Source organism: Eulemur rufifrons, chromosome 6, assembly GCF_041146395.1.
Source record: "Eulemur rufifrons isolate Redbay chromosome 6, OSU_ERuf_1, whole genome shotgun sequence".
Classification (NCBI taxonomy): domain Eukaryota; kingdom Metazoa; phylum Chordata; class Mammalia; order Primates; family Lemuridae; genus Eulemur; species Eulemur rufifrons.
The window spans coordinates 53,601,218-53,626,207 of record NC_090988.1 but is presented as its reverse complement, the minus strand read 5'-3'; the positions used below and the strand labels follow the sequence as shown (position 1 = coordinate 53,626,207).

The following is a 24,990-nucleotide window of genomic DNA, read 5'->3' as shown; positions in this document are numbered from 1 at the left end:
ACTGTCAGGCCCAGCCCCACCCTCCGCTCCGGCTCAGCAACTTGGTTATTTATGTGGGGCTGTGTAGGCGCGGGCCGCCGCCTGTCCCCATTTCTCTTATTTATTGCAACTTGCTGTGGCCCTATCCTTGCCTTTCCATCCCCATCCGTTTGTTGAGTAATAAAACGTGGGAAAGTGCTGTCATGAGGAGCTTCCTTTCTCTGTGCCCCTTCCCCAGCCGTCTGTCTGTTCAACACAGACCTCAGGCCCTGCTGTGCGTGGTGTGTGCTGGGCAGCCTGTCCCTCCCCGCCAGCCCGCCCCTCAGCGGCAGGGAAGCAGGGCCCTGAGGAGGCCCTTCGCCGCCTCTGGTTCCCACCGAAGGCCCTAGGGTGAGGGCTGTCCAGCAGAAATAGAGTATGAGCCACATAAGTGATTTAAAATTGTCTAATTACTTTTCAAAAAGTAAAAAGAAACAGATGAACTTAATTTTAATAATATATTTTTAACCCAGTATATCCAAAATATTTTCATTCCAATATAAAATCAATATAAAAATTACAAATGAGCTATTTTTCTTTGCTTTGAAAGCTGGTATGTGTTTTACACATCTCAATGTGAACTAGCGTATTTCAAGGGCTCACTAGCCACGTGTGGCCAGCGGCCGCCGCACCGGACAGTGCAGCTCAGGAGGCAGCGGCCGCCGTGTGGAGCCTGGGAGGCGAGAGTGGTGAGGACGGCAGGGGGCTGGAGAGGGCGGGAGGGGGGAGTGTGTTCCAGGAGAGGGAACAGCATGTGCAAAGGCCATGCACCAAGAAACAGGACAAACTGCAGAGGGTGGGCACACAAGCCTTATGCAAAGGATGCCAGGGAGCCTCCAAAGCATTCAGGGAGTGGGGAGCACCATTCACCAGCTCCCTCTTGGTCACAGTGTGGAGGGCAGAGGAGCGACGGACGGGAGCAGGGGTACCCGAGCAAGCTGCTGCAGCCACCCAGGCAAGAGGCGGAGAGACAGATGGGTCCAACAGATTCCTAGGGCAGAACTGCCGGGGGTTGGTAATGGGCTTGTGGGTCAAGGATTAGGGCCAGCTGGTGGGGCAACAGGCGGAGCAGCCCCGGGGCACCTCTGACACAGCCCTGGCGGATGTCCTGAGGCATCTGGATGTGAAGGCCTGGAGCTCTGAAGAGACAGACCTGGCTGACAAGAATATCTGCAAGGACTCAGGTGGGCACTGGGCCTGGAGGGAGCACACCCTGGGGAAGGGCCCAGGGCAGATCTTGGGCTGATCCAGGGCAGGGCAGAGAGCACTGCCAGGGAGGCGGCAGTAAACCAGGAGAGGGCAGTGTCCTTGCAGCCAGGGGAGGGTGGGAGCAGGGAGGGCTGCATGCCCTGGTGCATGGACATAGGCACTTGGTGGGCATCATCTCAAGGGAGTGGTGAGAGCAGGGCAAGGTCCAAGTGGACTGCTCCCTGCAGAAGCCTGACTATGCCAGGCCGTGGCTGGCGGGGCCTTAGGTTCTGGGGAGGGACTGGTTTTTAGTTAATTTGGTGTCTTACTGGTGTTTGGTATTTGTTTAAAGATGGAAGAGGGGACATATTTAAATGCTAATGGCCATCTCACAGAGAGGATGAAGAACTAGAAAGTGACCCTTGACGGAACCTGGGGAGGCAGTGCGTGGCCGGCCGTGTTGGGGCTGCAGGAGGGCTGGCTTCGCAGAGGGCCGGGGCCTTTCTCCTGGCAGGAGCCAAGGTGGGGGCCTGGCCGAGCAGCTACAGAGAAAACTCCTGCCCTGGGGCAGATGTGCTTTGGGATCCAACCTCTCCCTGCTTCTCCCTGGGTACCTGGGGCACAGGCTTCTCTCCGGGGCTTCTCAGGTGGCCATGAGAAGGATACGGGCACCTCTGAGGACACAGGAGACAAGGTTTTGCCTGCACTAGGAGAGAGGAAGGAAGGAGACAGGGAGGCTGGGCATCAAGAGGAATTTTCTGCAACAGTAAAGGTTGCCAAAGTCTAGGACAGGGTGTCAATTGTAGGGGACTAGCAGGCATCCCCCGGGCTCCCAAGGACGTGTTCCCTGGGGCTGTCACACCCACTTGGGGTCCCCATTTGCCAGCTGTTCAGCTGCATCTCAGGGTTTGGCTTCTCCAACTAGGCTGACCGTTAGCCAGCCAAACCACCCACTTCACCCAGGACTTGGGTGGCACATCACCACACTGGGACAGACTCTCAGGCCTCAGCCTCCTTCCCCAGGGAAGGCTGGCCTGTGGCGCCCAGATGCCCTCTCCCCAACCTGCCCGCCCTCCTTGGGAGAAGCCATATAGATGCGAGCCAGGGTGGAGACCGAGGCCGGGTCCAGGCTTCCCGGGCCAGGTGAGAACACCTCCATCGCAGTAAGCACTGTGCCCCAACCCCAATTTTCTGCCTGCTGAAAGGTGAGAAAGGTATGGCCCTGGCTTCAGTTTCTTCACCTGTCCTTTGGGGTGTTGAGGCCAGCTCCAAAAAGGGTGGGATGAAGAGCTGAGGTATCACGTAGGGGTGTGTCTGCTGTCCTTGGTCTTGAGGGCTCACACCCTCACCTGGAAGCTTTCCTGGCTTGTCCGGTCCCTGCAGCCCTGTCAGCTCTTGAGCTCAAGATAGGCCCAGGCCACTGGCAGAAGTGGGAGCTGGGGTCAGGGTGGGGCTCTGGGCTGGCCACTGAGGGGGCGTTCTGAGCTTACCTCTCACTCCACTCACCCTCCACCCCCAGGGCTAGAATGGTGGGGGCTGGGGCCCAAGGCTCCACCTCCCCATCTGTTCCTGGCCCTCAGCCCTGCCACTGTGACCTGGAGCCTCTGGGAGAGGCTGGCACCGGAGAAACTGACTGCTGTGACACAGCCCCAGCAACGCCTGTGGCCAGAGGTACCCTCTCCTCCCCCGCGGTGGGTGGGTTTCATGTTGGGTTTGGGTCAAGGACAGGAGGGAAGGCTGGGCAGAGGCAGGGGGTGAGGTTTGGAGGGAGGCCATGGAGAGTAAGGAGTCCTGAGTTTTAATTCCAGCTGCAGTGTGAGCCAAGTTGCTTGGCCTCTTTCGGCCCGTTTTCTCTCCAGTTGAGGGGGTTGAATTCTTGGCGGTGTGGCTATGGGCACATGGAGCATGGACTGTAGGGGCCAGGCCCGGGAAGGAATGCCGGACGGATAACGCAGGAGAGAAGCCCGAGCCTGGAGTAGGGCAGTGGCTTTGCCCAGAGGGGAGAGAAGAGATTCCGATGTTTAGGAGGCAGAACTGACAGCACTTGATGGTTGTTTGGGTGGAGACCACATGGCTTCCCTTAACTGTCCCCCTTGGTTTCTGATAAATCCACCCTTTAAGAAAGCTCAGGCTTTGCTTCCTCTGAGATGGGCAGAACATGGGGCTTACTTGCCTGGGCTACGGAGCCAGACCAAGGGCGAGTTCCAACTCTGCCCCTCACCAGCTCTGTACCCTTGGCCAAGGTTCTCACCCTCCTTAGCTGCCCCCGCCGGCTCAGATGGGGCTAACTGCTGGGCTTACTCACATCGACTTGTGAGGATTACAGGAACTAGTGAGTAGCGTGTGCCAGCCACACAGTAGGCACTCAATAGATGTCAGCTTTATTGTGCCGACAGCTCACCAGATATCAGGTCTTAATGGCCTCACTGGGCTCTGTGTCACACAACTCAGTCCAGGTGCTAAAGGTGCCACTTCATAGCTCCCCGTCACCTGAGACCCCGAGGGCAGGCCCCGGCTGCGTCTGCGATGAGATGCGGCACAGGTTTGTCTTGACTAGAATCAACCTGAGAAGCCCAGGCGACTCAGCCCAGAGCGTGGTCTTCTGCTCCCTTCCCCAAAAACCACTCAGTCTGGTCACCTGGACATTTTTTTTTTTTTGGAAACTTTTTTTTTTTTTAATAGTTATTGAATGTTCTACAGCTTACAGTAAATATCATAGTTACAAATTCTTGGCTTCAATCTTTCAGAGTGATCACTATCTGATCTTCAAAACAAAACGAAACAAAAACCCAAAAGAATCCAGAACAACAAAACAAAACCAGATTTACACGTCATACGCACAAGCGAGGCCGTGGGGCTTTCCAATCTTTACACTCCAGGCTGTGTTTTGGAAACACCTATAAATCTTTGATTAAACTACTTGGAAGACACCGGTCAAAGGTTTATTATTATTATTATTATTATTTTAAATGTTTATTTCTTTTTAAAATGTGAGTTCCAATAAAATTTAAAAATTAGATTCCAACCTGTAGATTAAAATGAATTAAAAAATACAAAATCATATACAACGCTCTCTTCACAGGGATGTTACATGCTATGAGAACAGGTTTCTCTGTCATGTGATATGAAACAGGGATGCAGATGCCTCGAAGTCAGCATGGGGACAGGCCCTTGGGCCCTTAATGATCAGTACAGACAACTCCACGTTGCTAGAGGCCTGGCCTTACCTACCCGTGGGTAAGGAGGAGCTTGAGTTACACCAAAGATCCGGACAGTCTGGCTGGGCCCAGGAGGTTTCTTGGCCAGTCCCACCCTTTCCCTGACTCTCTTAGGCCTGAGGAAGAAGGCTGGAGCCTGGAGATGCTGGTCTTGCTGGGGTCAGGCCCAAAGCTGATTTCACCCATTTGATTCCCATGGGCTGGTACTTATCTGCAGAGCTGTTATATCGGTTCTCTTCAGGAAGGAAAATCTCCCCTGCCAGGGCTGGAATGGGAACAGGGCCTCACTGCCACAGCAAGGATATCCAGGACCATCGATGCAGCCACAGGGAAGCAAGTGCTGTCGGGTCCCTTTCTGGCTTTGTGGCAGCCAGTCAGTTGGCCTTTGGGTTGGACTCAACAGCATGCAAGATAGAAAATACCCACTGGAGAAACTGAGGGAGTGGGACCCAAGTCTGGCTCAGACAAGGTTGGCCATGGAATGTTGAAGTTGGCCTGCCAGGAATTTTGAAGGCTGGGCCCTGGAACCATGTAATGCCTAATTTCAGAGACAAGGAGTTTTCTAGGAGAGGGGGACATGGACAAGTTAAGGACAAACCCTGCAGCCAGCCTGGCATGCCCATGGGAGCCTGAGCGCTCAGAGGCTCGGGTGTGGAATCTGACCAGTTAGCCAGGCAGGGTTCCTCCACTGTGCGTGGGGGTCTGGCCCTGGGGCTGCACAGTGACAGGAAGCCTGCTTCCCATCTGTCCCGTCCACTACACAACCTGCCCCTGATTCTCAAGCTTGGCAAGCTGGGGCTGCTCACCAGTGGGATGAGAGGACGGCGCTTCCACATACTTCACTCAGCTGCAGCTGAGGAGGAATGCCGTGGTGATGCAGAAATGACCGGGCCAGCCAGAATGCTGTGATGAAGACCACAGGGCCCAGGGCACGGCTGAGGAATCTGACATGCAGTGCGTCACCAGAACCCTGGATGAGTCCTGTCTGCACAATGAGGATGCTAGAACTTAGTGACCAAGGGGCCTGTCCTACTTTTATGCTCCATAGGATTTATGTCTCAAAGCCATTCAGAACAAAGCAAGCCCTCCAAAGAAGTACCCCACATCTCTGGGAGTGGGATACCTCAAATTCGGAACAATTTGGGTGGCCAGGGGTAAGGATTAGTATGCATGGAGCCTACAGGCTCAAGAGTCTCTAGGTCCCAGTTCTCACCCGTGGGAAAAGCAAGTCCAGGGGCTCCAGTCCATATGCTTTTGGCTTTTCAGGGCTACACTGGGTCCCCCTGAAGTGCCAACTCACTGGATCTGGGCAGTGGGCAGATTCTCAGGGCTCAGAAAGCCGGGATGCACAGGCTTCCCAGGGACATGGGTCTTTCAATAGAAAGGTGCCTCATCTGCCCTTGAACACGTCTGGAGCATCCTGGGCAACGTGACCCCAAAGTGTTTTGTCAAAGTTAAGCCTTTGTTGCAAATTCTCATTCGCCCTGTGCTGCCAGCTGGTCTGCCTCTGGGTCCCCACAGGCCCCGTCTAAAGCAAGAATTCATAAAAATCTGCTCAGCTGAGGGGACTGAGCTTCCCAGGTCTCCATAAAGTCGTCTTCTGTTTGGGGACAGACAGGCAGCCCCTGCCTTCATGCTTGCCACTCAGAGACCCAGCAGGTGGCAGCAGAAAGAGCAGATTTGAAGAGTTAAAATTTGGCTCTTTCCCTTATTAGCTGTGTGACCTTGGCAAGTCCTTAAGCCTTCTGAGCCTTAGCTTTTGCAACTATAAAATTTGGATTTTGGCAATCCATGTCAGAGTACCTTGCACATCAAAAAAGCTCTGGACAGGTGTGTGTGTTCCTGCTGAATATTCAGGGAAGGGAATATGCACTTTAGGGTCATTGCCAGGAAAGGAAGGGAAGCAACGGCAACTGTTCTATCTCATGGGGAAGAAATTAAATATGTATTTTTTTCAACACGTGGCAAAAGATTATATTTCAGGCTTTCACTATCTGGGGGCAATCCAGCTTCTAGACTCAAAATTCCTGGGTCCCAGGCCGGTGAGGAGGGGGAGTAAGGTAGAAGTGGGGGAAGCCAAGAGGGTGGGCTGGTGACCGGAACCACCTGTACCCCCGACACTGGCCACCACGGTGTTGCACCTGGGGAGAGGCAGGGGGAACGGGTAGGGGTTTGCATGCTGGTGCCAGTGCTAGAGTTCACTATGTCACACAGACACATCCCTTGTCCTCTCTGGCTTGCTTGCCTTCCCACAATGAGAGGGCCCTCCCAGCTCTGATCTTCTGTCCAGCTTGACCACTGGGACATCCAGAATCTTTGGATAATACCTATGGCACCTTCCACCAGACACCTGTGACCTTACCAAAAGCTGTGGTCATCCTGCCAAAGACACCCGGCCGCCCCTGCTCTGCTGGGCTCAGTCCCTTTGCAGTGACTCACCAAGCTTGGCCGGGCTTGTGGATCTCCGTCAAAGCAAGAGGGTGAGGCCAGCTGAACTGGGGCTCGTGCTCATGCTGAAAAGGGGTGCTGGGCCTGGGCTCTTCCGGACCACAGCCTGTCAGTGCCTTACTTCCACCTTGAGGCCCCCCTTTGCTCTTGAATTACCCAGGGGTAAGAAAGCGTGCAGAGCACAGATGCTTCAGTACATGAGCCTAGGTGGGGTCAGACTGGAGGGGAAAGAGGTGAAAGCCTAGAATTAGCGTAGCTCTGTCACTTATTAGCCAGACACTTTTCTGAGCCTCGGTTTCCTCATGGATCAAATGGGAGGAATAATCTCTATCTCACAGGGTTAAAACAGATGATATATTTGAAACTGCTCTATGAACTGTGAGGTCCAGATGTTAATTTTACTTAATGGTGTAGAAAGAACAAAAGTTACAAGGTCATTCCTCGGTTTCCTTCTTTTCTTTCCTCCTCTCTGTGATTCTACGCCAGCCCACCTGGAGGCAGCAGGATTTGGGGAAGCCTGGCAGGAGACCAGCGTTCTGCTGTGGTCTGTCCCTTTCCTTCTGTAAGCTGGCTCCTCATTTGTCACTCGGGTGTAATAACTCTGACCCTGTCTCTCTCAGGGCCTGTAAATTAAAGGCTGTGAAGAGCCTTGAAATCTGTGATGCACCTGACAAATGCAAAGGTTTCCTATTATTATCATTATTATTATTTTGGCATTTTTCAAACACGCATAACATGATCTAGAACAACCTTCACCCACCTTTACAAAACCAAAGAGGGTGGGAGGTATTTGCAAAAATGGATTAACACTGGAAAACTCTGTGGTTTTAAAATGAAACCTCATCAGCACCCCAGAACAGATGATTTAGAGCAGTAGGATTTTTTCTCACTGGTCCTGAAGTTCCCTGGAAGCCCAGGAAGGTGGGCCCCAAACTCCTGGCTCTGGGACAAGGATGCTGATGGGCTTTGCCCTCCTGGGAGCAGCTAGAGAGCTTCTGAGGTCCTTCCAGCCCAAGGGCTTCCTGATACTTTTCCTCGTTTAGGGAGACATGGGAGGTAGGGGGAAGGGTATATCCAAGTTTGCATGAATTTAAAATAAAAATAGTTATTTAAAAGTCCCAAATGTTGTCAATGATCCCATTTTGTATAGTAAAATATTCCTGCCCTATGCCCAGAGGGGCTGCCGGCCCAGCCAGGTGCTGGGTGCAGGAGGGTGGTGCTGGGCGATCCAGGCTCCTGGCTGAGACTAGCAGGGGCCTCCTTGTCCCAGGGGTCCCTCTGCTCCCAGATGAGCCTATGTCTCCTGGGCCTCATCCTCGTCCTCGTCCTCCTTTCCTGGTGACTCCCACTCCTCCTCTTCCTCTCCTCTCAGGATGAGGCGCTACTGTCCTAAAAGCATGGCCTCTCCTTTTCGGCCAGCCCACCTGCTCCGTTTCCTAGAGGTGAAGTCAGGCACAGGACGAAAGTTCCAGATGTCTTCACAGAATTTCCAAATGCTATTTCTTCATTTGCAATTTCTGTTCCTGCCATTTGCCCCCATGTGGCCTCTGCCTGGTCTTCGACCCCCGCCTTTGGAGTCCGTGGAGGAAAAGAGCAGAAACAAGAGCCCAGAGACTGTTCCAGAGCTCACCAGGTGTGGGCGCTGCTGACCTAATTTTTACAAAACCAAGCCGATCCATCCCTAGGTAAATTTTTGTAGGCAACATGCCACTAGGTAGGAAGGCTGCATTTAATGCTAATTTACTGCGAGGTCTGGGGAACTCTTTTCCTCTTCTCTGGGCCTCAGTTTCCTCATCTGTCAAATAGGGGAATGGATGAGATGATTGCTAAGGTCCCTTCAGTTCCATGAGTCTATGAAATGTTTATTGCTATTGCTTTTCCTTCACTATCCTGACCTTCAGAGCCGCCAGCACCCACCTGGAATGTGGTTCCTTCACTTTGGCCATGAGTGGCACAAGGTAACCAAGAGCTTGGCCTGCCTGCCAGCCCTACAGACGGGTGAGCCTTGGCACTGGGAAGGGCAGAAGCGAAAGGGAGAGAAATGCCCTAGATTCCCACTCTAATCAGGAGAAAGCTCCTCATCAGAGTGGGTTCGTGACAGTTCGGAGGCCAAGGTCTGGATTACACAGGGCACCTGGCCTTCCAAGGCCTCAGGATGCTGGGTCCCACCACACTGCAGCTGCTTGGCAGGTCTGAGGTCAAAAATCACCTTTTGAGGAAGTGCCAGGTCAGTTAACATCACTGTGCAAATCAGAAGGTCCAGGCCCAGACAATTTGGCCAAAAACCTTATTTCAAACCAAAGCTGTCAGGCAAGCACCTCTCCCCTTCCCTCTCCTTCCCGATAGTGCCCTCCCTCCACCCCCCAAATTCTCCCAAAGAAAGACTCTGGTTTCCCCAGGTTCTCAGCCTGGGGTATTAAGCTGCTAATGCCACTCCTACATAATCAGGTGGTTTTGTTCTTGGTCTGTTGCGATGGTTCTCAGAAGACGTTTCATTTGTGTCAGGACATGGTAATGTCCTGAATTAATCTTGCTTAAGGAAAAACAAAAAAAGAACAATTCCCTAGAGATGTGGCCTGCTCAACAGCTCTGAGTTCCTACCCTAGACCGAGGGCCACATCTGTTTATGTTCCTCATATAAAACTGAGACTTCAGCTGAACCATTGCAATAAACCCCACTCTCTGCGTGCCACGAGACGGGGATCCCTGGGGACAGGATGCTTAGGGAAGAAAAGAAGGGCAGAGAGGACTGTGGCCTGGTCAGGTAGGAGGAGGGGATAGAGCTAGAAGGGCAGCGGCTAAGAAGGGGACGGTGGGGGAGAGGCAGGAGATTAGAAAAAGCAGCTTTTACAAAAACCAAAAAATAAAAACCAAAACCATTAAAGATGCATAAAGTGACCCTTGCACTTCCGTTGTCTTTTCTTGCAAATAGAGGTGGTGCTGCTAGGGAACTGCTCCAGCACCGGTGTAAGACTTGAGTAGTTGCATACAATGTGTGACTCCAGATCTGGGGGGGGAGGGAAAGCCATTAGTGACAGTGACATTCCAGGGGCCACCTGAAGTTTCGGGACCCCTTCCCCTCAACCTGGGGGCCCTAAATGGAGCACTCTGTGCGTTCCCAGTGGAGCTGCTTGCTTCCCGCCCATGGAAGTTACTGTGCTCCAGCGCCAAGAAGCCCTCCCTGGAGGAGGCAGAAGGCAGGTGGATGGGGCGGCGGGGCAGCGGATTTCAAAGTGACATCCCTGGAGCCCTGCAGTTCATGGCGCTGCCTCAGAAGCTGCTGAGAGCAGTAAGGACGCCGTTCGGCTGAGTCAGCCCAAGGTCTCCAACCAAAGCTAACATCCAATTTAGGTGAGATTTCATTTGAAGAATGGGGCCCACAGTTAAGTCTGAAGACCGTAAGGTAAAGAATACAGAATTTGGTACTAGAGGACTGGAGTTTAAGTACTCACTTAGTTTTTACAAGCTAAGTAATGTTGAACTACATATTTATCTGTAAAACAGAGATTCTTATTTCACAGAGCTACTGCAAGGATTATGAGATAACATGTAAAGTGACAACTATTACTAAGAATGATATTACAGACCTTGGAGCAGGAAAGCAACTGATAACTTGAAAACTGTCACCTGCCGCTGCCGACACCTGCACTCCAGACTGGGGGCTTTGGGGCAGTTCCTATGTGTATCCCCCTCCCTGCTCTCCCACCCCGGCCCCACTCACTTGGATGGGCTGCAGGCTTTACCAGTGCGGGGGCACGTAGCTGTACGCAGGGGTTCCTTGGGCCCTGTACGTGGGCATGGAGACAGGGTGTGCCCCAATTGCGGTGTGCTGGGGTGTAGTCAGCAGGGTACCTGAGCATCCAGAGAGAGAAGAGTGAACCCGACAAGGCCGTACCAGGGCGCAGGGATGAAGAGGATGAAGCCACGGGCTTCCGCGTGGCTGCTCCCGCTGCCTGCGCTCCCCTGTCTCCCTCGCCTGCCTGGGGAACCACCGTCCGCCCTTCTCCACCTTGCCAGGCTTCACCTGCTTAGGGGAACCTCTGCTGCTGCTTGAAGACAGAATCAACCACTCTTCTTTGGAGGCCTCCTTTTACTTGTCTTTGTGCGTTTCTCTTGTTGCACAGATATCACACTGAGTAGTAACTGTTGGTGTCTGTGGGTGTATTTCCCAGTCTAACCTGGTGGTCCTTAAGGGCAGGCCTCTGGTCTGATTTACTGCTATCCAGTCCCCAGGACCAGAACCACCAGCCTGGCACTGAGCAGAGATCCCACAGCTTGCTGATTCAATCTCAGGAGCAAGAGGCCTCAACAATGCCCTTCCATTAGGGGCAGAATAAAATCCAAATGCCACTCTACCCCTTGCACTTTCTTCCCTCGGAGCATGGCCCAGCTGGTTCTTTAAAAGTTGGGTCTCTATAAGTTATTCGTAGCCCTCTTGTCTTCTCATGCTCTTCATAGAAATGCCCACATTACTCAGTAGGTATCAACTCACCTAAAGACATCCTTAAATCTGCTCTTCCCTAAATTTTGGCATAAGCCAGAAACAAGGGAGGGGTCCTCAGGGACTCCCGCTTCTCTCATCCCTTGCAGTGAATCACTGGATAGTCCTTAAGCTCCCGCCGCCTGCGAAGTGCATTGCCCCTGCGCCCTCTTTTCCGGGCCCCCTGCTGCTGCTGGAGTCCTAGCGTCATCATCTCTCCCCTAAACTACACTGACAGGCTCCTCGCCGACCTACTTGCTTCCAGCTCTCCCCTTCTAATCCTGCCTCCGCCCTGCAGCCAGAGAATGTTTAAACCCAACCACATCCCTCCCGTTTAACCCCCTTTGTGAGTTCCGTTACCAAAAAGCATTCAAGACTTTTCACCATCTTATCTTTGCCAGCGCTCCAGCCACCCTTCTAACCCAAACCCCGATTTCCTAGGAGCCCTGGACCCTTTCCATTCTGTGAACAAGCCTTATTCAAGTTCTTCCTGCCTGTATTGCCCCTCCCTCTTTCACTTCTCTGGTTAGCCTCTGTCTGCCCCCTACGGCCCAGCTCAATATGCCCTTGTTGGTGAAATCTCATCCCTGCAGACAGATTTAGAGGGTCCTTCCTCCCGGTTCCCAAAGCCCCAGCTGTTGATTCCATGACTGTGTTCTCCACTCCATCATGAGTTCCTGGAGAAGAGGGATGGACAATGATGCAGATGTTGCCCTCACCTGCTGACATTGCCATGGTGGTGCCCGCCACCATGCCCATGGCCACGCCATTGGTCCTGGGAGCAGCAACAGGAGCCGGGTAGATGGCGGAAGGAATGCTGTTGGGCTGGACGACCGTGGTGTGGTGGATGACATGGGGCTGGGCAGCATACACCGGCTGTGTGTAGTAGGCTCCCTGGAGGAAAGAGGCTGAGGTCACACAAGCTTTTGGAGAGGTGCGCGGGATGTGGAGAGGAGCAGAGGGAAGGGGAGTCTCTGTCTTCCCAGACCCTAAGGGATGGGATGAGAGAAGCACTGGCCCCAGGACACAAGGTCTGGGCCCCAGCTGGGGCACTGCTTCTGGTTCCTACATGACTGTGGTCAGTTCAGTGCTGGGCTCAGCTTCTGGTCTGAAAAATAAGGCTCTAACTCTGTCCTGCCTTGCTTCTAAGACTGCTATGATGATCTAATGGGATAAGAGCTTTACTCCCTTAATCCTGGTTTTAGCATTTTAAAATGTTTATATTTTATTGCAATGTACTTTTTATATACTGCCTAATTTTTTTGTGTGTGAGTTTTTTTTGTTTTGTTTTGTTTTGTTTTTGAGATAGTGTCTCGCTCTGTTACTCTGGCTAGAGCACCGTGGCATCAGCCTAGCTCACAGCAACCTCAAATTCCTGGGCTCAAGCAATCCTCCTGCCTCAGCCTCCTGAGTAGCTGGGACTATAGGCACGCACCACGATGCCTGGCTAATTTTTCTATTTTTATTAGAGACAGGGTCTCGCTCTTCCTCAGACTGGTCTTGAACTCCTGAGCTCAAGCGATCCTCCTGCCTCAGTCTCCTGAATAGCTGGGACTACAGGCATGCCACAGCACCTGGCTGATTTTTTCTAGTTGTTGTAGAGATGGGGTCTCACTTGTTGCTCAGGCTGGTCTCGAACTCCTGGCTGCAAGCAATCATCCTGCCTTGGCCTCCCTGAATGCTAGGATTACAGGCGTGAGCCACCACGCCCAGCCGAAACTGCCTAAAGTTTAAAGGTAGGGACTACAATGGATCAGTTACTAAGCATGTGAATGAAGCTGGTGAACTCCAGGGCACCATGTGCATGCACTGAAGGGTTATTAGTGGTATTATTATCTGGTGCAAATGCTGGCACTTTATATATTAAAAAAAAAAGTCACAAATGGATAGCATTTCCCAAGATGTCTCTTACTACCTATTTTGCTTTAAGCAAAAAGGTGAGGATGGAGACAGTGGTCTGAGGTGACTTCTCACTGCCTAAATTCCTGCTTCCTGCTGCCACAGTCCACAGGCCTGCTGACTTCTGGGGGGAGTAGACAAGGGCCCCTAAAATCATCTTAATTCAGAAATCCTCAAAAGTTTCTACTAAATAACAAGAGCCTCAGAATGTGGGTTCGTAACCCCAGAGGTCTGAGAACATAATCCAAAGCAAAATGAGAAAAACTGATCTCAAACCTCTTGTTTTATTTTATTTTTTTAAGTTTTGCCTTTTACTCTACAATACAGCAGTTTTTTAAACTAAAAAAGCGTTTTCTTCACCACTTACACCTCATTTAGAGTTGTCACTGCAGAAGAATGTGCCATGGGTGCACCAGAGCCTCACACAGTCCCTGTCTCATGCCAGTCGCCTCAGAGTGCACATACTACCAGCTAAAAGAGCACAGACCGGGGCACTAAGGCACAGACAGAATAACTTGCCCAAGGTCACACAATGGTGGTAGAGGCTGGGTACTTGTGTCCTCCCCACTAGTCTCATAGACTTTATCAAGGAAGGGTAGATGTTGGGGTTAGGCAGAGAGGACCAAGACACATAGGGTTTCATCCTGACTCAACCAATAGCTCACTGTGTGACCTTGGAGAAGTCATTCCCCTCTTGGGTCTCAGCTTCCCCACTTGTTTACCAAAGGACTTAAGCTAGATGATCTCTAAGGGCCCTTGCCCCTCTGACATTCTGGACTCTGTTAATCTAAATGACTTTGTGCCTCACCCCTTGGGGAACTGAGGTGGAGTGAGGGAGTGAGCAGACTGCAGGAATATTACACAGTGATGGCTGGCCAGAGCCATGAACTCTCCTCTCCTTCCCTCTCTTCCTCACCCCACTCCACCCAACTCCACCACACCCCATCCCAGCCGGAGGCTCCTCTACCTGCAGAACACATGGGCCCAGGCTTCCATATGTACCTACCTGGGCATAGAGATTCTGCTGGGGGTAGGCACTTCTGATTGGATACATGGCCGTCTGATAGGGGTTGGGTGATGGGGAGTAGGGGGGCGGAGCAGTATTACTCTGGGTCGGTGGGACCTTGTATGGTGTCCCCGCAGTATATCCTGTGCCAAGGCAATAAGAGAGACTTCCAGTTAGTTGGCAGAAAAGCATTATTAGAAGGCAGAAGGTCCCAGTCACGACTCCCTAGAAAAGGATGGGCTGAATCCAGGCTGGAAACACAGATGAGAACAGAGAAAGAACAGGGTTCTACCCAGAGAGCCCTGGTCCTGGAGGCATAACCCTCCGTCCTGGTGCACAGGGCTGCGTGTGTAATTCTGGGCATCCTTTTTTTTTTTGAAATGGAGTCTCACTCTGTTGCCTGGGCTAGATTGCCCTGATGTCAGCCTAGCTCACAGCAGCCTCAAACTCCTGGGCTCAAGCGATCCTCCTGCCTCAGCTTCCCGAGTAGCTGGGACTATAAGCATGTGCCACCATGCCCGGCTAATTTTTTTATATATATGTATTTAGTTCTCCATATAATTTCTTTCTATTTTTAGTAGAGATGGGGGTCTCGCTCTTGCTCAGGCTGTTCTCGAACTTCTGCGCTCAAATGATCCTCCTGCCTCAGCCTCCCAGAGTGCTGGGATTACAGGCATGAGCCACCATGCCCGGCCCTGGGTATCTTTTATTTCTCTGGGTCTCAGGGCTCGCATCTATAAAATAAGAGGCTGGAACCAGATGGTCTCTTACGGGACCTTTTCAGCTCTGAAAACCTGGGATTCTGAGCTGTCTGTGTTGAGACAAGCAGGTGCACATGGATGGACACCCCTCAACGAACAACAAACTCACTTTTTTTCCTTTCTTTTTTTTTTAGAGACAGGGTGTTACTCTGTCGCCCAGGTTAGAGTGCAGTGGAGTGATCACAGCTTGAACTCCTGGGCTTGAGTGATCCTCTCACCTCAGCCTCTGAAGTAGCTGGGACTACAGGCATGTGCTACCATGCCCAGCTAATTTTTAATTTTTTTGTAGAGATGGAAACTTGCTATGTTGTCCAGGCTGACCCTAACTCTTTATTGCTACTCTCTATCTTCTTGCTTTTCTCCTTCTCAATTAAACATCCCAGAGTATCTTCTGCTGCTGTTTCTGTTTTTCTCTGTCTTGCTACTCTTGCTCCATTTCTTTTTCTCCTGTATCTCTATCCCTTTCTAGACTGCCCTCCACCATATTCCCCTTCCTCCTCCCTGAGTTTGAAGGTGAAAACCCCATATAAAACACCATTCAGAGATCCTCATCTTCTGGGATGTTGAAATTTTTGCTTTACAGAGCTGTCTTTTCCTCCTGCTGGGGCCTGGGGCAGGGCCACCTCTGTTTAAAAGGTGTGAAGTCAGGGATCACAAAGATTCACATCACCCTGGAAGCCAGGCCAGGTCTGTGCCTCAGTAGGATGGAAAACAGCTGGAGCTAGAAAGTCAGGTTCACAATTGGCCATGCAAACAAACTTTACTCCCTTTGAATCCTCTGGAAAAGAGAGGCAGAGCCTATGTTCACAGGAAAAACTTGAAATATGATTCACTCCGGAACAAGATTGTCTCCTTACAGAATCACAAAATGGAATCATTCTACCAAACACAAGTGATCCAGTGACCCCAATCCTCTCATTTTACACAAGGAGATCCTGGGACCTAGAAAGTGAAAGTCTTTTAAGCCTTCAGTCCTACCTTTCCCCCTAATTTGCGGTGACACTGTCAAGTCTCTGAGCCTTAGTTTCTCACTTTGTAAAATCAGGAGGCTAAGAATGAAGATCTCTTCCTAAACTGAAATTCCATGGTTGTAAAGACTCTGGGTCTCCTCTACTCTAACCCCAAGTAAAAGCAAGCTACCACATGTCACAGATCTCTCTCAGTCTACATCACAGCTTTGGCTTGGCACCCCTTGCTCCTGATGACTCAGAAGGATAGGAGAGCTGCTGTTCGGCTGCCACAAAAGATGTCTTGTCCTCTCCCCTGGAATCGTGTCATTTATTTTTCCATCTGCAGATCCTCAGTTTGTTCCACGAAAAATACTAGTTTTGTGGTCAATTATGCTTGGGAAACAAGTAGCGATGAGGATGGAGTGGAAAGGACATGTTAAAGAGAAGGTAACATTGATAAGAAGTAGAAACTAACTGGAAGTGGAATGTGAGTCAGTTGAGGGAGATGTCTAGAGCAGATTCCTCAAAGTTTCTGGATTGTGGAGCTAATCATGAGATGAGAAGCAGATACTGTAGGGGACGACAGGAAGTCTAGCCTTGTAGACATCTAGAAGGGTACTTCACCTTGGAGACACAGGTTACTTATCTATAAAACAAAAGGGGTTTTATAGATAAACCAAAGATGGACATGTCCTAAATGTACATACACTATATCAATTCCAAGGGGTCTTACTAATTGTTTTGCCAAAGAAAAGAGTTCTATAATTCCATAAGTTTGTGAAGTAGCAATATAAAATAGAAATAGTTTTTTTTTTTTTTTAATACCATGATGCTGAGAAGTTGGTTTTTTTTAAAGGGGTTTTCCAGTGAATTTGGAATTTGTAGCTGTAACACTGACCCTGAGAAGTTTTTTAAATGATAGGGTGAACTGCGAATCTCTAAGATAGAGATATGTGGACTATTGCCCAAATTCATTTTACCACAGAATCTTTTATTCATACTGTTAACATTTGGGACAGGCAAACTTCAGCCATGGCTTTTTGTAACTGCAGCTTGTTTTGGTAAATAAAGTTTTAGTGTAACGCGGTCATGCTCATTCATTTACATATTTAACTACAGCTACTTTCTTGCTACAATGATAGTTTTGACACAGACCATTACGGCCTGGAAAGCCTAAAATATAATAGTTATCATTTGGCCCTTTGCGGGAAAATTTGCCGACCCCTGATGTAAAGGAATAAAACAAGGTATAGAGAGTCCTGCCAGAGTAGGAAGCAACTGTTTTCTATGCAGGAGAGCAGGACACTGCTGAATCAGAAGATCCAGAAAGCGCTACGGCACAGAGCAGTGGCCACGAGCATCTGGAGACAGATTGACCGCCTGGGTCCAACCCCACCTCTGCTATTTAATAACTGTAGAATATATCAGTCTCCTCATCTGTAAACGGGGATAGTACGAGTACCTGCTCCATGAGGTTCCTGCGATAAATACATTAACTAATGAACACTTGGAACAGTGTCTGACATAAGTACTTTATCAAGATTAGCTATTACTATTTTCTCTCTCTCACTGTACAGAAAGATGGTAAGCTTCCTGTCCTGAGAATATGCAGCAGAGACTGGTCTGAAAGACTAAAGAGATAGAAAGTTAAACTATGACTCCTATAGTCTGTTCCAGCTTAGAATACAGACTCCAGGATTCTAAGATGCTAAAATTTTATGGCTTAAAATGCCATGATTTTATGATTCTTTAAAAGTAACAAGCCAATGACGCTGACAACTTTCCTTTATGCTCCTGGAGAATGTGCTCTGGCATTTTTATCTTCCCCGGGGAAACTGCACTACCCCCTCTCTGCCACAAGGACAACCATTTACAAAGTGTTGGGACTGTCCCTCTGAGGAAAATCAAAAGGCTCCAAGAAACTGCAATAGAATTTGGTTTCCATATCTAAGAATAACCTTGTCTGAGAACGCTTCCCTTTTTTCATGTTATGAAATGAGACACACACACATACTCAGAATACAAATCAGTAGCCAAAACACCCTTGGCAGCCAAAGAGATGATGCTGCAGAAGAAAGCCTTGCCTTTCTGTCCAGACAGTGTGAGACGGGAGAGGCAGAACTGTAAAGCCAGGAGAGATCTTACAGATCATTAAGACCAATGTAAACATTTCACAGATGAGATAACCAACAGACAGACGCTGAAAGAAGGACTGTTTGTGGGGACCCAGGACTCAGTGCTACTTCCTCTAGCCACAGCGGCCCTCAAATTTACCATCTATGTCAGTAGGATCTTACATGAGGCTGCAGAAGCCGCCCCAGGACCCTCATCCTGGGCTCTGTCAGTGAGTCAGGGCAATTCCTCTCTCAGGGAATATCCTCATTTGGACTGGATAATCAGAGGGCCTTTCTAGTGTTGACATTCCAAGTCTCTGAGTATTTCAAAAGACTTTTATGAGAAAATCACTACACAGACCTTTGCACAACTGACTGGCGATCCTGTCGATACTCTTAAGGAACACTGAAAATTCCCCTGGAGCTATATAGCCTGGGCTATCTTGGGTAACACAAAAATCAAGGTTTATTACTTTATGCATCTAAATATAAGAAGTTGTTAGGCTTGTTGCAAAAAATCTCACAGATTTTACCCAAATGAACTTAGACTCAATTCACTCACTGGAGGCCTAGCTATGCTGAAAGGAATTCTAAGTCTGAAGGTCACAGAATTAGGGCTTTGGAATGTTATGCCTTAAGGATAGTAGAGGCTTGCATTCAGCCTTCTCCCTTTCAGAGGAAGAACCTGGAGCCCAGACCAGCAATTTCCCAAAATTGCACAGCACATCAGTGCAGAGCTGAGCCCAGAATTCAGGGCTCACCATGTCCTGGACAGAGCTCTTGCTGAGTTAAAGGTCTATAGTCCAATCTTGGGCATTTGATATACTGGCCTTTGTGTCCCCAGTTCACTAAAGGCAATATCATGAGAGAAAAAAGGAATTTAATCACTAGAAGTCCCAGCTCTGCCTTATAAAAGAGGCTTTGTTTATGACATCCTGTTCTTTTTCTCAGGTTCCTAACCATAATTTTAGGCTGCATCAAACAGGATAATAAAGAGAGTATGTACATTAGCAAGATAAAACCTTTTCAGCCTCCTCTTCAATCCTTCTTCACTGTTATAAATCTTTTTCAGTTGTAGAGCCCCTACCACCTCCAAAGGCATTGATCTCACATCACAGATGCCTTTTAGACTAATTGGTTTATTGATCATCAGATTTATATGTCTGGACAAAACAAAGCTCTATGTCTGAATCTTGCCTTGACCCCTAAGTCTCCTTGTTGGTAGCTGAACAAGAGGATGATGAATAAGTAGGAGAAAGACCTAATTACAAACAGGCTTAGCAAGTGTTGGTGAAATTGAACTGAAATTGTCAAAGTGCCTTGAATTTTCTGTGGCACTAGAAGCCACAAAATCTGAATGCTGAGAGGGACCTTGTGGGTGTGGGCTGGTCAGTCAATCCCAACTCTATTTAAAAAATTGCACAGGTCTATACAATAGTTAATTAAAAGAGAGAGGTACATTTTGGTCCTTTCCAGAGACTATGACGGCCTGTCTGGGAGGGGACAATGGGATATGGCTATTGCACATTTAATGGGCCTTCAGGAAGACTTCAACATAGTAGAAGGTAGGGCCTTCTTAGACTTTCTAACTGCAGAAAGGATTGCCTCTGGAGGCAGTGAGTATCCTATCCTTGCAGATGAGCAAAGGCTCGTTGGGCAGCTACTGGCAAGGGCAGCTAGAGAGGAAATCTCTGTTAGGGTGCAGGATGCTGAGTTCATGTCACCAAGGTGAGAGAACGAGGAGTCTAATAGCTACAGAGAACCTAAAGATGACCTAGTTCCCTCATTTTACAGTTGAAAAAATCAAGGTCCAAAGCATGGACATGAATTATCCAAGGTTACATACAACCAAGTCTACAATCCAAGCCTTTGGGTTTCCCCTCCAGGTCTCTTTCTGCTACAGTACAGCAGGTGTGTCTGTATGTATCTACATCCATATGTGTAGATGTAAGAGAGAATATGTATATGCCCATTTATATACATAATCTTACATATGTTCATTCAATTCTACCTGAGGTACCTGTAAAAACTCCTTATGGCTGACATCCCTCTCTTAAGAGTAAAATCAATCTCATGAAAAAAGTCAGTAACAGAATCCTAACCTGAGGGATACCTTTTTCTAGTTGTGCTGCTCACTGATTGGGTGACACTGAGCCTCATCTTTCAAACTGGGATGAAAATCCACCCAAATAACTTAATAGAGAGTAGTATAGATTAAATGAGAGGGTGATCATGAAAGCAAATTCTCCAAAAGATCAGTTATAATGTATAAACATTAAGCTAATGTTGACATCTAGAGGCAATGAAATCTAAGGAGAAAATGACAATGGATGTCTTAAGGGAAAGGAAAAAAAATACAATGAATTCTTCTAATCTACTTACTTAGTAGATTAATAACTCACGAAACCACAGACTCTCAGGCCTCGTCTGGAACATCTCTCTGAGGGCTTGTCCAGCCCCTCCTGGCACAACTTAAGAGATTAGCACTCACCACATCCAAAGTCAGTCATTCCTCTACTGGATAGCTCAAACAAGACACAAAGTTCTACAGAGTCAAAATGCCACTCAGTAATTTCTAAATGTTGGTCCTCATTTCCCAGTGGAATCATTTTGTGTTAAAAATCAGATGTGAAGGTGATAGCGTCAGTTACCCCACTGAACCTCAAGACAAATGTGACCAGCTGGCTTCTGGCCTCCCGGAAGACTCATCGTATGTACCTTGCCCCCACAGTGTAGCTTCCACTAGGCAGTGTTTCTCATGCAGGGGGCATATTTGTCCCCCAGGGGACATTCAGCAATGTTTAGAGACACTCTAGGTTGTCACAGTAAGGCTGTGCTACTGGTATCTAGTAGAGGCCAGGGATACTGTTAAACACCCTGCAATGCACAGGACAGCTCCCCACAACAAAGAATTATCTGGCTCAGATGTCAACAGTGCTGAGGTTAAGAAACCCTGTGCTAAGGGAGAAGCCTTCTCTGTCCAAAGACCCACAGGCCTTCAAACTGTGCCCTCTGTCCTTTCCCCCAAATGTAGTCTTTCCTTAACCAAACTTGCTGACCAGGTGAGTACTTCCCTCTCCCTCCCTCACTGCTTTGTGTCCCCTCAAAGCTGGGTGCATGACCAGAAAGGATGACCTTTCCTCATTGAGGAGGGCCAATTTTTTACATAGGCAGGAGAACCTCTTAAAACAGTGTTTGCATTATAAATATCATTTAAAAAAGTTCCCTTTCCTTTTTTCCTAAGAAACAAATCAGCCCAACCAAGGGGAACAAGGAAAGGAGGAGACAGGCTGTATTTACTGAAAGCCGCAGAGGATGCTTGGTAAGTTCGGTTCTCGGTCCCGGTGTCCACTGGGAGGTGGAAGGTGCCTTCAGTGCCACAGGAAGACGAGTTCTGTGGCCAGGCCTGTTTCATCAGCAGAGTTGCTTAAGGGAAGACACAAGAATGGAATTAGGCAGAAATAAGAAGTGGGTACCACCAATCACAGACACAAAGCAAGGGTCTTGTGCTACACAGAAACATATAACCCAAGGGGCCTGTTCAGACACACAGGATGGTTCAGCCTTTCTCAGGTGGGTGAGTGGGTTGGAAGGAGTGATGTGTGCTTCCAAGTGATTTTAAACCAAGGAAATCTGAACTTATACGAAGTGAGTCAGGATTTTATACCCATTACTAAAACCACAAAGATGCCCAAGAATACTGCCACCTACTACTGACATTGTGGCCCAAGGCTCTGGTATATTCCTCAGCCACTTTCTCATTAACATGTAGCAACTTGGGAGCCTTTGACTGTACAGTGGGCCAGATCAACGAAGCATTCTTTATTGTCTGGAATCTCTGTTGTCTGGAGATTTAATACATCTGTGTATTTAACAAGCTGCTTTCAAAAAGAGAGACCCACAAATAATTACCACATTCCATGAACTTTGCTGGACTGCCTTCTAAAGGGACTAAGCTATGGCCATGGTAACTTAAAAGGCACCGGGCAGTGTGGCTTTACTAAACCTACTAACCCAGTGGCGCATTCCTTGCTAACTCTTCCTGTACACTCAGCTGGGGCCAGACAGACATACCTCTTGCACAGCCCTGAATATCTCCTGCTGAGGTGTTACGGGCTGCCCCACCTGAGATAGCTCCTAATGAATTAGAGATGATCCTTTGGGCCATTTGGAAAGTAAATAACAATTGGGGCAGGTGTGAAATAGAGATGAGGCCCAGTTTGAGATCTGCAGAGACTTCCCAGGCTCAGAGTTCAGCTTGAGAAATTTGAAAGATGACAATTCATATGTTCTACAGTGGGGGGTGATTCAAAAACTTACCTTCATGGTATCCTGAGGGGAAAAAGAGAGGAAATAAGGTTCCAAAGGGGGGAAATACCTAACTTTTTAGATATTTCCCTTGTTATAATTTCAAACATTAGAGGAGAAACATTCTTTTTTCTTTGTTTTTTTTTTTTTTGAAACAGTATCTCGCTCTATTGCCCGTGCTAGAGTGCAGTGACGTCATCATAACTCACTACAACCTCAACTCCAGGCTCAACCGATATTCCTGCCTTAGCCTCCAAGTAGCTGGGACTACAGGCATGTACCACCATGTCTGGCTAATTTTTGTATTTTTTGTAGAGACAGGGTCTCACTGATGTTACTTAGGCTGGTCTCAAACTCCTAGCCTCAAGCAACCCTCCTGCCTTGGTCTCCCAAAGTACTGGGATTACAGGCACGAGCCACCATGCCCAGCCAGGAGAAACATTCTTGACCCAAATTTCTACTTATGGGAAAAAGAATGATTTTAGCAATTTTTGTTTTACACTCAAATAAGGTCTTGGGAGTCATGGATATGGGGTGTTTTAAAGTATATTAGCAGGAAGTGGGGCTGCATTGGCAACAGATATACTTGAAACACTTTAATAAGGGGCTAAGGTATGGCAGGGTGGTATGAGAAGAAAATATTCCTATATACACTCTAATTCCATCAGGACAAGTATATTCTATCCCCAGAGAGATATCGTAACCCCCTCCGCCCACCTGGGTAACAGGTAATGCCTTTGGTTCCTTCAATCACAGAAGTACCAGGGCCAGAGATGGTCAGAGGCTCTCCTGTTTTTGCTGAACCAAGGCTAGAAGTGTGGCTGTTGTAGGCTGACCCTGCACTTGCATTAATGGCCCGCAATATATACAGCAGATGCTGAGAAATGAGAAGGAAATCATGGGCAGGAAAGTGACACTAAAAGGAGAATTCTGGCCAGCAAAATGGAGACCCAGCAGAACTCCATGTAGAGTCCAGGGCCTTTGCTAGACATCAAGACATGGTTCTGCAGACAACGCAGGAGGAGAGGAATCCATATTAAGCAATCGTCTTGGGTTTCTTTGGGGTAGTGACAGGAGGGAGATAAAGAATCCAATTAGTGTTGAAAAATCTTATCAAGATGTCTCTAAATTTAGAACCTGCCACTCCACATGGCTGTAAAGCCATGGTCACCCAAAACAACTCTCTAAAAAGTAAAACACGTAGCTCTGAAAAGTGATACAGATCAAGCCCATGCCCTCAAGACCCCATAGGAACTGCACCAGGCAGGAGGCCTGAATTTGGCTGTAGGAATTTGGAGAATTTGGAGGTTCTTTTCCATTCCAGTATTTTCCCCCAAGTAGTACATCTTTTACCATAATTTTTATCATAAGCCACAAGTCTGACATTAGCCTGAAGGACTGTGTGACCGAGTAAGTAAATCAAAATTAACCAAAGAGTGCTGAGGCCTACACTGCACTCAGCACTGAGGGGAGCGCCACGGTGGACGGGAACACACATAAGGTCACGGTCACCGCACACAAGGTACTTATGGTCTAGCTGGGGATGCAACACAGCCACACGCCAACCAGGGAGTGAACAAGACAGCATGATACACAGTAAAATAATGTTTCAGATTAACCAGGAAAGAAGCAAGTGCGGCTGTGCCTTTGATTATGTCTTTTCCAACTGATCACGTGAACTACACTCTATGTTTTTCTGAACAAAAGAGTACTTTCTTCTGGTTTCATGATAAAGAAAACAAATTAGTATTTTCTGTACTATATTTGAATACTTAATAATTTAAACAACTGAATAAATGTGAAAACTAAAAACGAAAAACAAATATTAGCTGGCAACGTGCCCTCCCCATTAGTTAGTTGTACTGTACGATCCAGCTCCTCCATGTACGATCCTAAAGTAACCCATCATTGGTGGTAGCGATTCAGAGCTCAGCTGTGGGATAAGGATGGTCCCAGCTGAAACTTTTAGAGCCATGGTGGTAGAAGAGGCTGCTCTGACAGGCATACCTGCTCTTGGGTGCCTGAAAGGTACTACTTCCTAGAAATGTTTTATATTTTGAAGTGGGTGGTAGTTAAATATAGGCATATACATGTGTAAAAACATTAAGTCTGTACACTTAAGACTAGTGTACTTTATGTACTTTACTGTGTATGTTATCCCTCAATTTAAAACAAAAACAAAAACAACAAAAAAACAGAGTAAGAGAGAACCCTTGGCAGTGAAGGGCCATGGGCCCAGTCACAGCATGCTGCCCACATCCCGGTGCTGGGTTGTTCACGTCCCCAGATACGGGGCCCTCACGCCCTCTGACACTTGAACAGTCTGTTAAGCACATGTACAAGGAGGAGAGGCAGCAAGGGACCATCGTCCTGAACAATGTACTGAGTCAGGACATCTGAGTTCTAGCCTGGGCTCTGCCACTTATTAGCTGTGGGACCTTGGGCAAGTCACTTAACCTTTCTAAGCTTAGTTTTGTTGTCTCATAAAATGGCAATAATCATCACTCCCTGATTGCTTCATAATATTGATGTGAGGTTCAAAAATAAAGCGTCATCCAGTCTTGTATCGTCTAGTTACGGTATCTAGCCACTCCTTCCAT

General features: G+C 48.5%; 1 protein-coding gene across 2 annotated transcripts in view; it reads right to left on the bottom strand.

Moving 5' to 3' along the window:
• Window positions 1–4,136: 4,136 nt before the first annotated feature.
• FAM168A (family with sequence similarity 168 member A) overlaps window positions 4,137–24,990 on the bottom strand; it is a 174,657-nt gene continuing 153,803 nt past the window's right edge. For both annotated transcript variants that reach the window (XM_069471008.1, XM_069471009.1), the window contains 5 exons: window positions 21,383–21,508; window positions 14,258–14,400; window positions 12,072–12,246; window positions 10,594–10,724; window positions 4,137–9,879 (listed from right to left, as the gene is read on the bottom strand). In XM_069471008.1, the coding sequence (XP_069327109.1) occupies window positions 10,612–10,724; window positions 12,072–12,246; window positions 14,258–14,400; window positions 21,383–21,508 (557 nt within the window). In that variant the 3' untranslated portion in view covers window positions 4,137–9,879; window positions 10,594–10,611. The remainder of the gene's footprint in view (window positions 9,880–10,593; window positions 10,725–12,071; window positions 12,247–14,257; window positions 14,401–21,382; window positions 21,509–24,990) is intronic.